The sequence below is a fragment of the Erpetoichthys calabaricus genome, chromosome 5 (genome assembly GCF_900747795.2).
Source record: "Erpetoichthys calabaricus chromosome 5, fErpCal1.3, whole genome shotgun sequence".
Taxonomy (NCBI): Eukaryota; Metazoa; Chordata; class Cladistia; order Polypteriformes; family Polypteridae; genus Erpetoichthys; species Erpetoichthys calabaricus.
In genome coordinates this window covers 33,445,766-33,463,467 of record NC_041398.2, presented here as the reverse complement: position 1 = coordinate 33,463,467, position 17,702 = coordinate 33,445,766, and the positions used below count along the sequence as shown (strand labels likewise).

Genomic DNA, 17,702 nt, shown 5'->3' with positions numbered 1-17,702 from the left:
AATGGCAAGAGGTGTGAACTGGAGAGTCTTGGTGCAGGGTGATACTGAAAATGCCCCTGTTCAGTGGGACCCCAGGACTAAAGCATTTTTTTAGTGAATAAAAGTATGTATGCGTGTTAAGGCAGATATGGATGCTGCATGTGGCTGCATTTTGCTAATAAAGTAATTAGTATACAACTTCAATAACAAAACACTGTTTACTACATCTACCGTAGCAGAATTCTCCTTGAAACTAATTACAGACCATCTCCTGTGTTCACCATCTTCTATATTTGACCAACATCTGCTTAGAAATGAGGAAGCAGCATGCACATTTAGAAAAGGCATTCCTTAAATAAAAAGTAAATACAAATGGCAATGAACAGATGTACTAAAATAATAAAAATGATTTTATACAGACTCGATTTGCCTACAATGAGATGATAATTGTGAATTCATAACATTTAAAACATTTCTTTCTATTTTCAAAAGATTCTTGCAAGCTCTGTCCAGAGAACTGGCTGATGTTGAACAGGAGTTGTTACTTCTTCTCCACTGACAAAATGGACTGGAATTCCAGTCGTGACAACTGCACTGGCATGGGAGCTCAACTGGTAATCATGAATAGTGTGAAGGAGCAGGTTGGTTGATGTGAATTTTATGTGTAAAACCCAATAAACTATTTTGGAGGCAAAAAGATTAACATATTGATGTGTACTTCTGCTACACCACATGGTCATGTGCAATATAAAAACCTGCAAAAAGAAAATATCAAAAGATAAGTTTGGTATTTGTATAATCAGTGAGGTCATAGTTGAGGCATACATTCATTTGCCACTATATATAGTAGGATTGGTGCAGATATCACAAAGCCACAATTTTCTGTAAGTGAAAACATTTGACTGTTTCTTTATACACTGAACAATTATTTGAAGCATTCAACTTTTTTAGAGGCATTTGTGTTTTAAAAGGTACATCCTACTGGGAGACTTTAGTCCTTATGTAGGAGATCTATCTATCTATCTATCTATCTATCTATCTATCTATCTATCTATCTATCTATCTATCTATCTATCTATCTATCTATCTATCTATCTATCTATCTATCTATCTATCTAGTTGTACTGTATGATCTGAGGCCAAACATTCTGGACACTCAAGTAAAGAAAAGGGCTAGGCTGTCAGCCGATCACTATTTCGTGATAAGTTGACTAAGGCCGGAGTTATACTTCACACGACGCATGCTGCAGCAGACGCTCCTGCTACGCAAGCGTTGAAGTGTTTATACTTGCGCGCGTACTTTACGTAAATCTGGAGGAATCCGCCAGGTGGCAGTGAGAGATATTATCATGGTGAGAACATGTTCGGCTTCTCTGTGTTGTGAATTGCCTAGAACACCCATTAAATTCCTATGACACCTTACCGCAATATCTCTGAAAAGGATGTTTATTGATTAAATCCAGGGATGTGTCCATTCCAGCAAGCATTGGGCACGAGTGAGAAATAATCCCTGGATGATGCCTCGGCTCATCGCAAGGTGAATACAAGCACACACATACACTAGCGTCATTTTAGCGGCACCAAATCCCCATAATCTGCATATCTTTGGAAGGAAACCGGAGCACACTGAGGAAACCCAGCAGGAAAACATGTAAACTCCAGGCAGGGAATATCAGCGACGTGACTCTCTGCAAGACAGCAGCGCTAACGCTCCGCCACTGTGTCACCCCATGTGTGTAATTATAATAAAAATAATTCTTTGCATTTATATAGCGCTTTTCTCACTACTCAAAGCGCTCAGCAATTGCAGGTTAAAGGCCCCGCTCAAGGGCCCAACAGAGCAGAGTCCCTTTTGACATTTACAGGATTCAAACCGGCAACCTTCCGATTGCCAGTGCATATCTCTAGCCTCAGAGCCACCACTCCGTCCTATTAACAGTATTCATTATTTAAACGAAATTACCGATTTATCTGTAAAATGTAATATACATACTTTAATGCTTTTCATCATGAAAGTGATATCAAGTATAAACCTAAGGATTCTAAATGTGCAGAGAGTTGGAATATCATACATTTAATGTGCTCAGTGTGACGATCTATTGCTGGCGATTCGCTGCTGTCAGGAGCAGAGGAAGCCCTAGAAAAAAAGAAGGCACAGTATGTGAGAATTTTAAAACGTATCGTGTCATTACGATCGGGAATATGCGACGCTTGAATATAAAAGCACCACGAATACATCTGTATGTCGGCATTTTGCTTCACCACATCAAACCATTTATGAAATATCGAAGCGCGCACACCGATCTCGTAGGATCCGCAAAGCGGCTTTCTGTCACATGTAGATAGTAAACAGAGACTCTGACTTCACATTCCAACTTTTAGCACACACTGCGCCTTCGACTTTTTGCTGGTATTGCCACTCGCGCACGTGTCGCGTTAATTTCTGAGGACCTGCTCAGAGGACGTGTGGCGGCCATGATGCAAGCGCGTACGTGTTCTTGCGTGAAGTATAAATAAGCCCTAAGATGGATGGCTTACACACAGGACAGAAAAGGAAGTTCCAAACAGATAGAGATGTTGTTGGGTGTTAATGGCTTGAAACTGCCTCAGAATGAGTTCCACCTCACCTAGAATAGCTTCTCTATTCCTGGACTGGTGAGGGATGTAGACTCTAGATTGACCATGTTCAAGACTTCATTAGCAGAAAGAGTTAAAAGCAGCTGTTGACCCAAAGGTTGGTTTCTATCCTAGCAACAACCCTTAGACCCATTGATAAACTCTCGAAGTAAAGGAAGCTAACAAGTTGAAGTAAGAGGTGTTCTATGTAATGTTAGGACTTGACTCAAAGGTACCAATCGGCTAAAAAGATGCCAGCTAGAGTAGCAAAGGCCAATGTGTGAGCAGGCTTTACTGAGGCCATTTAGAATTATTTTTTAAGTGCAATTAAATTTATTTCAGCACTCTGAGGATGCACTTAAAATAAACTTATTTTTAAATATGAAGTGAATTTAATTTGTTAACAGCTTCAATGATTTTCTGATAAACCACAAATTAAATCAATGAAGGGTATGGGGGAAAGCCCTTTAAATGTCCTTATGAGAAGTTTAAAAGGCATGTCTCACTGAGAGAACTCCAAATTGTAAATTATGGAGGTCTGGAATAAGTTGCTGGGGCTAAGAAGACCTGGACAGCCCAGCTCAGCATGTGGCTAATTTGACACTCAAAACGAAAAGAAAATGTTAATGAGAAGGAATGTCATTTTGTTATTTCAGATGTTAAATAACTACATGTTGTTCTTTTTATTATTGTACTATGCCTCTGATGTGAATAGGATCTTAATAAATTATTTGTGTTTAGAAATTCTTACAGGGTGCATCCTATATCAGTACTACTGAAGGTTTCTGGATTGGACTTAATGATATAGAAAATGAAGGTCAGTGGCGCTGGGTGGACAATTCAACACTGAGCAGCAGCTTAACGTAAGAACTTTATGTATAGAATTCCTCAAATGGTGTGCAAGGTATCTAGGCTTCAGAAGGACCAATGATCTCAATTCCATTTCCAGGTCATGTGCAGAGTGTGAGATAGGAACTTACCCTGGATGTAGTGTGGACCTGATTAATAAAAAATAAAACAAATAAAGCAAAGCATATATTTATGCAGAATAATTTAGTGTTTATTTTCATGCCATCACAATTATGCCTGTTATTTCAAAGATGTTAACTGCCTATTACAACAAAGCATCTTTTTTCTTTCAATAATACACCTTTGGTTATTTAATTGACTACTAGATTGATTAAGTGATATTTTATGGACTAAAGATTGACTAGATTATGCTCATACACACTAGATATGTACAGTTCCATGAAAATGTTAGGAAACACCAGGACCTTCTTCTTCTTCTTGTGGCTGCTCTTTATAGGGTTTGCCACAGCAGATAATTTTTTTCCAAATCTTCCTGTCCTCTGCAGCTTGCTCTGTTACACCCACCACCTGCATGTCCTCTCTGAGCAGATCCATAAACCTCCTTTTAGGCCTTCCTTTTTTCCTCTTGCCTGGCAGCTCTATCCTTACCATCCTTCTCCCAATATACCCAACATCTCTGCTCTGCACATGTCCAAACCAACACAATCTTGCCTCTCTGACTTTGTCTCCCAACCGTCCAACTTGAGCTGACCCTCTAATGTACTCGTTTCTAATCCTGTCCATCCTCGTCACACCCAATGCAAATCTTAACTTCTTTAGCTCTACCACCACCAGCTCTGTCTCCGGTTTTATGGTCAGTGCCACCATCTCCAACCCATATAAAACATAGTTGGTCTGACTACTCTACTGTAGACCTTCCCTTTCACTCTTGTTGGTACCCGTCTGTCACAAATTACTCCTGACACACTTCTCCACCCATTCCACCCTGCCTGCACTCTCTTCTTCACCTCTCTTCCACAATCCCCATTACTCTGTACTGTTGATCCTAAGTATTTAAACTCATCCACCTTCGCCAACTCTACTTCCTGCATCCTCACCATTCCATTGTCCTCCCTCTCATTTACAAATATGTATTCTGTCTTGGTGGTCCTACTGATCTTCATTCCTCTCCTCTCTCTAGAGCATATCTCCACCTCTCCAGGGTCTCCTCAACCTGCTCCCTACTATTGCTACAAATCACAATGTCATCAGTAAACATCATAGTCCACGGGGACTCCTGTCTAATTTCATCTGTCAACCTGTCCATCACCATTGCAAATAAGAAAGGGCTCAGAGCCAATCTCTGATGTAATCCCACCTCTACCTTGAATGCATCCATCACTCCTACCGCAGACTTCACCACTGTCACACTTCCCTCGTACATATCCTGTATAACTCGTACGTATTTCTCTGCCACTCCCGACTTCCTCATAATAGTACTACAACTTCTCTTTAGGGACCCTGTCATATGCTTTCTCCAGGTCCAAAAAGACAAAATGCAACTCCTTCTGGTCTTCTCTATACTTTTCCTTCAACGCCCTCAGAGAAAATATTGCATCTGTGGTGCTCTTCCCCGGCATGAAACCATATTGCTGCTCACTAATCATCACCTCCCTTCTTAACCTAGCTTCCACTACTCTTTCCCGTAACTTCATGCTGTGACTCACCAATTTTATCCCCCTGTAGTTACTACAGTTTTGCACATCCCCCTTATTCTTAAAAATCGGTACCTGTACACTTCTTCTCCACTCCTCAGGTATCCTCTCACTTTCCAAGATTGCATTACACAATCTAGTTAAAAACTCCACTGCCATCTCTCCTAAACAACTCTATGCTTCCACAGGTATGTCATTTGGACCAACGGCCTTCCCATTCTTCATTCTCTTTATAGCTGTCCTTACTTTCTCCTTGCTAATCCGTTGCACTTCCTGATTCACTATCTCCACATCATCCAACCTCTTCTCTCTCTCGTTTTCTTCATTCATCAGCCTCTCAAAGTACTCTTTCCATCTTCTCAACACACTTTCCTCACTTGTGAGTATGTTTCCATCTTTATCCTTTATCATCCTAACCTGCTGCACATCTTTCCCAGCTCGGTCCCTCTGTCTAGCCAATCAGTACAGGTCCTTTTGTCCCTTCTTAGTGTCCAACCTCTCATACAACTCATTAGATGCCTTTTCTTTAGCCTTCGCCACCTCTCACTTCACCTTGCACCATATCTCCTTGTATTCTTGTCTATTGCTGCATCTCTATGACTAATCCCAGACCAAATTATATATTTTTGGACATTTAAGTAAATAATAGTAGATACAACTTTTGACAATGAATAAATCATGGCAATTTGAAAAATGTTAATGATTTATTTGATGAAGTGAAAAATGTAAAATAAATAAATAAAAGAATAAATATGGCATTTGCAGAAGTATAGGCCCATTTTCAGTTATAAGGTTTCAAAATTTGTTGGATCAGCTTTTCCCAACTTTTTATGTATATATTTGCATGAATGTAAAGTTAATAATGAAGTAACCTTCATTAAACTTTACATTTAATTTACTTTATAAATATTAAAGGTGCTTGACCTGTGTTCATCGACATGAACATTATAAGAGCCATGCTTACCCAAATTACCTTTTCGTGAGTAGACTTCCAAATGTTACCTAGTGTGGCCAAGTGCAGGAATGATAGCTCCACGAAGCAAGAATATCTGGGGCGCCAACCGGGTCATCCCATTCATTGTACCATGACAGTAAATGAATAAACAAAAGGCAACACTGTTAGGTTTGTGTTCTTCCCACTATGCTAGGTCACCAACTTAAAATTGTCATCAGGAATTGTCAGCTAATGACTATTCAAGAGCCTGATAAAATCTATCACTTTTCAAACAGTGTGTAATGCTTAGTGACCACAGACTTTTCTGAAGATCTGAAAAATAAACTAAGTCATGACTAGAAAGCAGAAAAATGCTTAAGAACTATATTAATCAGCTAATAATTTCCAAAATGTCATTAAAAATGGAGGAACTGTGGAGGTCAAGACAAGGTTTGTGAGATCAAATAACTGATGGACTGAACAGTAAGAAGGCAAAGCAAAACCCCCATATGACTGCAGGACACTGCGGGCACGTTTAACATGAGAATGAATTGGTGGTATACTGTTCTGAAAATTGAATTTAAACCTTATGAGTTGCATTTAGAAGTTGTAGTGGACTTGTCGCTATCAACTTTCAGACAGTGTTCAGAAGCCATTAAGAAGGTTAACAGAATATTAGGTTATATAGCACAATATATATGGAGTACAAATCCAAGGCAGTTATGTGCAAATTTTATAACGCACTGGTAATGTGTACAGTTTTGGTCTCCAGGCTCCAAAAGGGACATAGCAATGCTAGGATAAGTCCAAAGAGCGACTAGGCTGATTCCAGGGCTACAGGGGATGAATTATGAGGAAAGACAAAAAGAGCTGAGCCTTTTCAGATTAAACAAAGGAAGATTAAGAGGAGAGATGATTAAAGTGTTTTAGAATATGAAGGGAGTTAGCACACTGGATTGAGACTGTGTCTTTAAAATGATTTCATCAAGAATACGGGAACTCAGTTGAAAACTTGTTAAGGGTAAACTTTGCACAAACATTAGGAACCATAAACACATGGAATAAACTACCAAGTAATGTGATAGACAGTAGGACTTTAGGGACTTTCAAAACTAGACTTGATGTTATTTTGGTTGAATTAAGTGCTAAGGATTGTGGAGCTTTGTTGGGCTTAAGGGCCTGTTCTCATATACAGTAAATATTAACCTTTTAATGATCTGATTTTCAAATGTGCAGCGTAATTTATATGGATATGGCTTTCATGGAAGAGCCATCAGAAGGAAACCTTACCTAATATCTCATGACAAACAAACAAAGTTTTTAATTTTGCAAAATACATTTTTAGAGGAATTTTGGATTAAAATTTCTAAAGTGTTGAATGCAAGGTGAGATAGGGTTTGCCAAGCTAGTATGCGGTTTGCACTGTGATGCTGAGATCTGGGATCTTATATTTTTAATTTTTTCATTAAAGAAGTTCATGTACTGCTAATGTCTGTTGGTAGTTTTGCACTGTAAATCCAAATTCCCATTTGTTAAATTAGCTACTGTTCTAAATAGTACCTGAGGATCATTATTATTGTTAACTATTGTTTTAGAATAGTAGTCTGAGCGAGCTTTAAAGAGAGCTTTTTTATATTTTTTAATACTCTCTGTCCATGCAATTTGAAAGACCTGCAGCTTTTTTGTTCTCCATCTGTGCTCCAGTTTTTGACACTCTGATTTAAGAGCATGAGTGTTTTCATTAAACCCGGGAGAGTTTCTATGTGCTTTGATGATTTTTGTTTTAAGGGGAGTAACTGTGCCCAAAGCATCTCTCAAGGACATATTATAATATGATGTTAGCTGATCTAAATTGTTTTCCATGTTTACATTTGATGTTAACTGATCTAAATGGCTTTCCACAATTACACTTGATTTACCCAAAGCATCTATAAATTTTAAAGCAGAATTACAATCTACAATCTGTCTTTGTTTTAATCTGTAAGTGTATGGGTAAGGGCAGAACCAAATCAAATGTAATTAAGTAGTGAAATAACTTAATTTTATGGGACAATATTTAAATTCTGAATTTTAACTTTGTAAGTTTTAATTAAATCTAATGTGTGGTTATGATTATGAGTTGGACCTTTAACAATCTGACAAAATCCTACTGAATTTAACAGTTACTAAAAGTGTCAGTTTCCAAATAAATGTGTACATTAAAATCCCTCTTCAAAACTACCTGACCATAATTAATAGCCAAATCAGATAAAAGTTTACCAAATTCAGTCATGAACAATGAATATGGCCCTGGTGGTCTGTAGACTAGCACTATAATTGTGTTGGAATCTGTTTTAATATTTCAAATGAATGCCTCAAAGGATGTGAAGTTGCCTAAATTTTTTCACCTGAATTATTCTAAGGCCTCCTCCTCATCCAGAATCTCTAGATTAATGAAGGAATGAGTAGCTATCTGGTGACGCCTCAGCTAGGGGAACAGTGTCAGATTTACTAAGCCGGGTTTCAGGGAGAAGACACAGATCAGATTTTGTACTTAATATAATATTATTTACCAAAACAGCTTTACTTCCAAGAGAGTGAATGTTCAATAAGCAGCTTTTAAAACTGCATAGTTCTCTCTGAACTATTTTTTGTTTTAATTTGAACTAACTTACAATTACAGCTTCCCCTGGTGGAGAGTCTGGTTTTATCCCTTGGTCTAATTATATACTGTATTTTTTGGTTATTAAGTAATTTAAGGTTTACATCATGACTAAATGACTAAATTTATAAGATGCCCCACAGCAGGTATTATGGGTAACAGCTTCAAGATAGTGACAGGTGGAATAAACAACAGCTTGCGATTTATGATCACATGACTGTGGCCTGGATGGTGCTCTAATCAGTCAGCCAGGCAGTTTTGATGTCATATTTTGGGATAATACAAAAGATCCCCTGCAGTTAAGATGAAGACCATCTCTCTTGAAAAATCCAGTCCTTTCCCAAAAATCATCCAAATTTTTAACAAAGGCTATGCTTTTATTAGCACACCAGGTTTCTAGCCAGCAGTGAAGGGAATGTAATCTGCTATAAATCACATCCCAGCTATATAATCTTGGTAATGGGCTAGATACAATTAAATTCCAACATTTTCTTTTAGTTTTGGTGCATAGAGAGATGAAGTTCCCTTTTAATACTTCAGATTGCTGTAAATAAATATTGTTAGTGCCAACATGCAGAAATAAAGTAGATACTTCATCTTCGATGACATGATCCAATTGGGCCTCTATGTCAGAAATCTTCACACCTGGGAGGCATTTAACATTAACTGCTGGTTTAACATAATTTGAAATTCTACCATTCCTCCCTATGAAATCGCCAGTTATGAACACTTTATTGTTCTCAGGATCCACAGGCGTGCTGCAGAGTGCTGAGAATGTGTTCTGGGTATAAATTGGTGACCTGAGTGCTGAGGGACTAAATTTTGGCTTCTTAGACTCCCATCTCACTGTTACCCACTCACCCTGTGGCTGAATTGGTGCTGCTGATTTTGTCCGAGCAGTGACTTCAGTGGGACCTGGAGAGACTGAAGCTGAATCAGAAATAGCTGAATTATCTGAACAAACCAAGTCGATCCAATTTTCATTTTGCCTAATGACTATCAGGTTCCTAATGCTGTCCTCCAATTTGCGTATTTTCCCAACCAACTGTAAATTAACTAAGCACTTTGACAGGTGGAGCGGTCTGTCTTGTTGGATGAAAAACCTAAACTGTACAGTACATGCTACAGGACACACAACATATACAGATATATCAATGAAAAGTGTCTGTTCTGCCACTGAATGCTGGTCAGATCAAAAAGTGCTGTGGCTTTTGCTTAACTGCATATAATGTAGAGTTTCTGCCTAAGATACACAGGTCCAAACTGATAGCATTATTATATTCCACATTTCTTAGTACCACAGTAAGATTTCCGTTTTCAGCCAACAATGGTTTCCTAACGGCACCCCTCGATTACCACAGAGAATTTTACACACTGACTGGAACCTGGATTGGTTTCTGCCTTGAACCTAGCTCTGGCAGACCTGAAATAGAAAAAATTAAATGATTGCATGGTTGAGTGAAGAAATTAGTTCTGCTAGCACACCATCAAGAATTGTTCCTTACTTTACATCCAATGATCCTTGGATAGGCAGCACCTATTTGATGATCTCATTATTAGATTTAGCAGGTACAGTAAATGAATACACAGATTTCAATCTTATTCTCATTCCACCTCCACTCTTGTAGTGGGTAATAATTATAGGAGTGTTGTATTCTCTTTCCTCAATTAATTACATTTTCATCTGTCCAATAATCTAGTACTTTAATTTTAAGTAAACTTTGGCTACATTATTTAAAATAAATTAATGGGTACCATGTATATGAGACTGCAGGTTAATAACTCAATTTATTCTTTCAGAGCGTGGACCATTAGAAATGATGGCACTCAAGAACCAGACAACTGGACCGGTAAAGACAAATCTGGGGAGGATTGTGTCAGGTTGAGTCTGACCTGGTTTGACGCATCCTGCAAAGAACAATTTTACCGGATCTGTGAAAAATCAACATAGACCTTTATATTTATCAAAAGAGAATAATGGAAATGAGGGTAATTTTTTACATCAAAGATATATTCAAATTCAATGTGCTTCATTTATTTTCATATTTATGTATACTCTGCAATGTCCTGAAGTGAAGCTGACCATTTTGTTCAAATCTTCTTTATTTATTATATTTTTTTCTCCTGGCTGGTCTGGGAACTCATTAGGAGTTCCTTTGAAGAAACAGGAAATGTTTGCAAAATAAGTCAAATTTAGGCAGGGAAGAGCTTATATTTAGACTTGCCAAGGGAGGGTCTTGCTTTCTTCTAAGTACTAAAGCTTTCTTTTATTTTTATAAATGTTAATGTCAATGTCAATTTATTTAGCACATTTAAAACAACATAGGAATGCTGTGGCCAAACTGCTTTACAATAAAAGAAGAAAAAAAAAGTATATAATATAATAATAAAGTATTTTTTTTAATAAATAGTTTAATAAATCTGGGAGCAGATAATGAGGAAGGAGGTTGAACTACTCTTACATGGGTTACACTTTTCCTTTTAGCTGTAGTTAAATATAAATGGAGTGTATCAATGCTTCTGATGCTCCTATGTCTTGTGCAAATCACCTCATTGGGTAAATAGTAATGCAAATAAATAATAAGATATTTACATATATGATGTGACATTATTAGTTATACTAATTTTCATCCAAGCACAACACACTACATACCTTCACATCTTAAACTGCCATAACATCTGTTTGTTTAGGCACAATATGTGGTCAGATTTTGCTGACATTTGGTATACTTATTCTTTAAGGAAATATTTTTGGAAAGTTCAGTTTTCATTGAGATATCTCAAATAGACTGAACTAAAATTTCAAGAACTCACATTGAAAAGCTTTGTTGAATACAGCCAGTAGAAGAACTGGCAGCAGCTCACACAAACCTTACAACATATCACATCTGCTGTCGTTGTGTAAACCATAAAAGCAATAAATACTTCAAAGAAGGCAGTCACGGAGTCCAGATGAGAATGCAGAACATTCTTTTATTTATACAGAGTTATGCACAAATGTCTCAGTCCATGGAGTGAGCAATCAATTAAACAATTTACCGTCATATACAGGAGTGGGCAAAAGTAGCTTATAGTTGTTTGTATGGAAAAAGACATGCAGGTTATGATTATTCCAATAGCTTTATTAACACAATAGATTTATTAATTTTGTTAACTCAAAAGAATGTCACAATGGCACAGTGCCCTTAGGTACAATCTCATAAGTGCTGAAATTGTTGGCCTTCATTATTTATACATTCTTGTAGTCTACTTGCTACACTCAAGCACACTTTGGCACAGAGTTCTTTATTGTCATCAATTTCTTGGGTATCCGTCAATAAGGGCGGGCACAAAAAGGCGACCTTCAAAAGGGCGACCTCAATTGGGCGCGGTGAATAAAAGCGCACATAAGTAAAAGCGATCTTCAAAAGAACGACCTCAATTGAGCGCCGAATAAAGGCGCGCGTAAATAAAGGCGAGCTTCAAAAGGGCGACCTCAATTGAGCGCCGAATAACTGCGCGCATAAATAAAGGAGTGCTTCAAAAGGGTGACGTCAATTGGGCGCAGCGAATAAAGGCAAACGCAACAAAATTATTACAGAAAATTTATTAGATAAAGGCAATAATTGAACGTACAGTATAAAAAGGTGAAAGCATTTCCAGATGTGTTTCCCGTTGATAGTTTTCTCCTTTCTGAATGTATAGCCTTCGACTATGAGTAGATCTGCACCTTTGTTGCTCTTCACATATTCCAGAGCCATTTAAACTAAATATCTACGAACGCCTTTATTTGCCGTGCTCAATTGAGGTCACCTTTTTGAATCGCTCCTTTATTTGCGCGCACATTTATTCGGCGCTCAATTGAGGTCGCCCTTTTGAAGCTCGCCTATATTTACGGGCGCCTTTATTCGGCACTCAATTGAGGTCGCCCTTTTGAAGCTCGCCTTTATTTATGTGCGCCTTTATTCGCCGCACCCAATTGAGGTCGCCCTTTTGAAGGTCTCCTTTTTGTGCGTGCCCTTATTGAATAGAACCAATTTCTTGACATGCTTTTCTTACTTAGCCAATCATTTCATCCACGGTATGTGGTTGTCATGAAAAGATGTCATCTTTGACAACACCCTAGAAGAAGCCATTCCACTGGCCCTCGTTGACCTATCCACCTGTTGGGTAATTGTTCATCAAGAAACACACGCACTTTCACAGCATAGTGTGGAGAAGCTCCATTTTGTTGAAAGAAGAAGTCTTCATTATCATGCTGTCTCTGTAATTGTGGTAAAAAAGTGCCCCTCAGCATGTTAATATACAGGTTATGTGTAAGAGTTATATGGAAAAAAAACAGGTCCAAGTACCCCTTTACAAGAAAGACCTGTCCAAACTGTAACCCCTGGCAGCAGAGTCAGCAGAGGGTCAAGAAGGTCAGAGGAAGAAAGTCATGTAGGATGCATGGCAGATGTAAACCTACTTTTGCCCACCTGACCCTCTTCCTCTGAGTTCACATATAACGACATTTTAATTGATGGGAAGGAGAAAATACAATGAGGTGTGTGAAGAAAAAAACAAATACAAATTTAATAGAAAGATGTAAATGTGGAACTTGGCAAACTCATGCTCTATGCATTTGTGAAAAAGAAAAGAAACAAATGGGAAATGACTGAAATTAAGTGATTTAGTAAATAGAACAGTTTGTGTTTAGTTAACTAAGCACAACACCTCTGCTGATAACAAGCACTCGTAGTTGTACCTTAGAGTTTTTTTTACTATACTGGACTTAATGGTTCAGACATCCAGTACAGATGGAAGATTTTCTCTGACTCAAAGCAACGAAGAAGTTTATCTGTCTATAAAAAGAAATTGCATCCAGCACAACAATAGTTTTACAGTGTACTACATACGAGTCCACCGGACATTTGAATGTCTTGTTACTCCGGTGAGTATCCATTTTCAGTTTTGTTTGGAAAATAGTGATGGGGATAATTTGACATTTTTGCCTTTTCTCACCTAAGCAACACTCAGGCCAAATGCTGCCAAGTTTGCTTCCAAGTGACCCTATGCTTAGATTAAGCAGGTTTGTAAAATTGATGGATGCAGTTGGATTGGTAATGTTGTACAGTGCCCAGATATAGCTTCAGACCAAGGCAGACAGTCTTCAACTACTACCTGCAGGCTCTGGCCTGCCTAGGCCCAAAATGGAGAACTTGTTTTAAAAGTTCCAATTACAAAGAAAGTCCCAAAATATATCAACAATATCTTACAAGGGAGAGAAACCATAAAATTCTGGCTTGTAGAGGCAATTCCAAAGTAGTAACTTTTGTAAAAGAAGGATTTATTAACAAAAAGAGACAAATAATAGAAAAATAAGTAAAAGGGATTAAAAAGGGCAATAGGATTTGGCTAAAAGTATTCCAATGTGAGCAAATCTCAAAATATAGTCTGAAGAGCAGAATCAAATAACACAAGCAGAGAATCCAGTAACCAGAAATAACAAATGAAAAGAAAAACTTTTATAAATCCTCAATGAACCACTGCTTGTTTCCTCTCTCTGACTGAATATAAATGCATAGATAGGATAAAGTAGCAGAGATGAAAGGGTGGACAAACAAAGTACAGGGAATGGAGTCAAACAAATATTAAATAATAAACACAACCAAAATTGCATTAAAAAATGAAAAATAACAATTCATAATATAACAGAAATTCAATGCAAGCCAGTTTAAAATCTGTCTGTAACCCAATAACCATGGCCAAGCCAAAGTTAACTACATAGGAAAACTCTCCTAAACAAAAGAATAGGAGATGCAATTTCTGCCCTGCAAAACCAGCTCAACTTGCTGTTAAATGTGTAAAGTACGGTATTTTGACAAAGGTCTAGAATGATTTTCTAAACAATGTATTTGTTTAATTTAATTTAATTTATTTATTTCTCCTTTAACCGCCACCTTATCGTGGTGGAGGGGTTTGCGTGTCCCAATGATCCTAGGAGCTCTGTTGTCCGGGGCTTTATGCCCCTGGTAGGGCCACCCAAGGCAAACTGGTCCTAGGTGAGGGATGAGACAAAGAGCGGTTCAAACCTTCTATGATGAATGAAAACTTTGGACGCCGTTTTCCCTTGCCCGGACGCGGGTCACCGGGGCCCCACTCTGGAGCCAGGCCTGGAGGTGGGGCTCGATGGCGAGCGCCTGGTGGCCGGGCCTGCACCCATGGGGCTCGGCCGGGCACAGCCCGAAGAGGCAACGTGGGTCCCCCTTCCCATGGGCTCACCACCTATGGGAGGGGCCAAGGAGGTCGGGTGCAGTGTGAGTTGGGTGGCGGCCGAAGGCAGGGACCTTGGCGGTCCGATCCTCGGCTACAGAAGCTGGCTCTTGGGACGTGGAATGTCACCTCTCTGAAGGGGAAGGAGCCTGAGCTAGTGCGCAAAGTTGAGAGGTTCCGGCTAGATATAGTCGGACTCACCTCGACGCACAGCTTGGACTCTGGAACCAATCTCCTTGAGAGGGGCTGGACTCTGTACCACTCTGGAGTTGCCCCCGGTGAGAGGCGCCGAGCGGGTGTGGGTATACTTATTGCCCCCCGACTTGGAGCCTGTACATTGGGGTTTACCCCGGTGGACGAGAGGGTAGCCTCCCTTCGCCTTCAGGTGGGGGGACGGGTCCTAACTGTTGTTTGTGCGTATGCACCGAACAGCAGTTCGGAGTACCCACCCTTTTTGGAGTCCCTGGAGGGGGTGCTAGAGGGCATACCTTCTGGGGACTCCCTCGTTCTGCTGGGAGACTTCAATGCCCACGTGGGCAATGACAGTGAGACCTGGAAGGGCGTGATTGGGAGGAATGGCCCCCCCGATCTGAACCCGAGCGGTGTTTTGTTATTGGACTTCTGTGCTCGTCACGGATTGTCCATAACGAACACCATGTTCAAGCATAGGGGTGTTCATATGTGCACTTGGCACCAGGACACCCTAGGCCTCAGTTCGATGATCGACTTTGTGGTCGTGTCGTCGGACTTGCGGCCACATGTCTTGGACACTCGGGTGAAGAGAGGGGCGGAGCTGTCAACTGATCACCACCTGGTGGTGAGTTGGCTTCGATGGTGGGGGAGGATGCCGGTCAGGCGTGGTAGGCCCAAACGTGTTGTGAGGGTCTGCTGGGAACGTCTGGCAGAGCCCCCTGTCAGAAGTAGCTTCAACTCCCACCTCCGGCAGAACTTCGACCATGTCCCGAGGGAGGTGGGGGACATTGAGTCCGAATGGGCCATGTTCCGTGCCTCTATTGTTGAGGCGGCTGACCGGAGCTGTGGCCGTAAGGTGGTCGGTGCCTGTCGTGGCGGCAATCCCCGAACCCGTTGGTGGACACCGGTGGTGAAGGATGCCGTCAAGCTGAAGAAGGAGTCCTACAGGACCCTTTTGTCCTGTGGGACCCTGGAGGCAGCTGATAGGTACCGGCAGGCCAAGCGGAATGCGGCTTTGGTGGTTGCTGAGGCAAAAACTCGGGCGTGGGAGGAGTTTGGGGAGGCCATGGAGAACGACTTTCGGACGGCTTCGAGGAGATTCTGGTCCACCATCCGGCGTCTCAGGAAGGGGAAGCAGTGCAGTGTCAACACTGTATATGGTGGGGATGGTGCGCTGCTGACCTCGACTCGGGACGTTGTGGGTCGGTGGGGGGAGTACTTCGAAGACCTCCTCAATCCCATTAACATGCCTTCCAATGAGGAAGCAGAGCCTGGGGACTCAGAGGTGGGCACCCCCATCTCTGGGACTGAGGTCACCGAGGTGGTCAAAAAACTCCTTGGTGGCAGGGCCCCGGGGGTGGATGAGATACGCCCGGAGTTCCTCAAGGCTCTGGATGTTGTAGGACTGTCTTGGTTGACACGCCTCTGCAACATCGCATGGACATCAGGGACAGTGCCTCTGGATTGGCAGACCGGGGTGGTGACCCCCCTCTTTAAGAAGGGGGATCGGAGGGTGTGTTCCAACTACAGAGGGATCACACTCCTCAGCCTCCCTGGAAAAGTCTATTCAGGGGTCCTGGAGAGGAGGGTCCGTCGGATAGTCGAGCCTCGGATTCAGGAGGAACAGTGTGGTTTTCGTCCTGGTCGCGGAACAGTGGACCAGCTCTATACCCTTAGCAGGGTCCTGGAGGGTGCATGGGAGTTTGCCCAACCAGTCTACATGTGTTTTGTGGACTTGGAAAAGGCATTCGACCGTGTCCCTCGGGGAATCCTGTGGGGGGTACTCCGAGAGTATGGGGTACCGGCCCCCCTGATAAGGGCTGTTCGGTCCCTGTACGATCGGTGCCAGAGCTTGGTCCGCATTGCCGGCAGTAAGTCGAACCCGTTTCCAGTGAGAGTTGGACTCCGCCAGGGCTGCCCTTTGTCACCGATTCTGTTCATAACTTTTATGGACAGAATTTCTAGGCGCAGCCAGGGCGTTGAGGGGGTCCGGTTTGGTGGGCTCAGGATTGGGTCACTGCTTTTTGCAGATGATGTTGTCCTGTTTGCTTCATCAGGCCGTGATCTTCAGCTCTCTCTGGATCGGTTCGCAGCTGAGTGTGAAGCGGCTGGGATGAGAATCAGCACCTCCAAATCCGAGACCATGGTCCTCAGCCGGAAAAGGGTGGAGTGCCCTCTCAGGGTTGGTAGCGAGATCCTGCCTCAAGTGGAGGAGTTCAAGTATCTCGGGATCTTGTTCACGAGTGAGGGAAGAATGGAGCGTGAGATCGACAGGCGGATCGGTGCGGCATCCGCAGTAATGCGGGCGCTGCATCGGTCTGTCGTGGTGAAAAAGGAGCTGAGCCGCAAGGCGAAGCTCTCAATTTACCAGTCAATCTATGTTCCTACCCTCACCTATGGTCATGAACTATGGGTAGTGACCGAAAGAACGAGATCGCGAATACAAGCGGCTGAAATGAGTTTCCTCCGCAGGGTGTCTGGGCTTTCCCTTAAAGATAGGGTGAGAAGCTCAGTCATCCGGGAGGGGCTCAGAGTAGAGCCGCTGCTCCTCCGCATCGAGAGGAGTCAGATGAGGTGGCTTGGGCATCTGATCAGGATGCCTCCT

The 17,702-nt window shown here is 41.3% G+C and overlaps 1 protein-coding gene across 1 annotated transcript; it reads left to right on the top strand.

Annotated features, from left to right (window-relative positions):
* Positions 1-473: 473 nt before the first annotated feature.
* LOC127527988 (C-type lectin domain family 4 member E-like) lies at positions 474-10,948 on the top strand. Its single transcript, XM_051928525.1, has 3 exons — positions 474-620; positions 3,337-3,458; positions 10,475-10,948. The coding sequence occupies exons 1-3, from the start codon at positions 504-506 to the stop codon at positions 10,623-10,625; spliced, it is 390 nt and encodes a 129-aa protein (XP_051784485.1). The 5' UTR covers positions 474-503; the 3' UTR covers positions 10,626-10,948.
* The last annotated feature ends 6,754 nt before the right edge of the window (positions 10,949-17,702 follow it).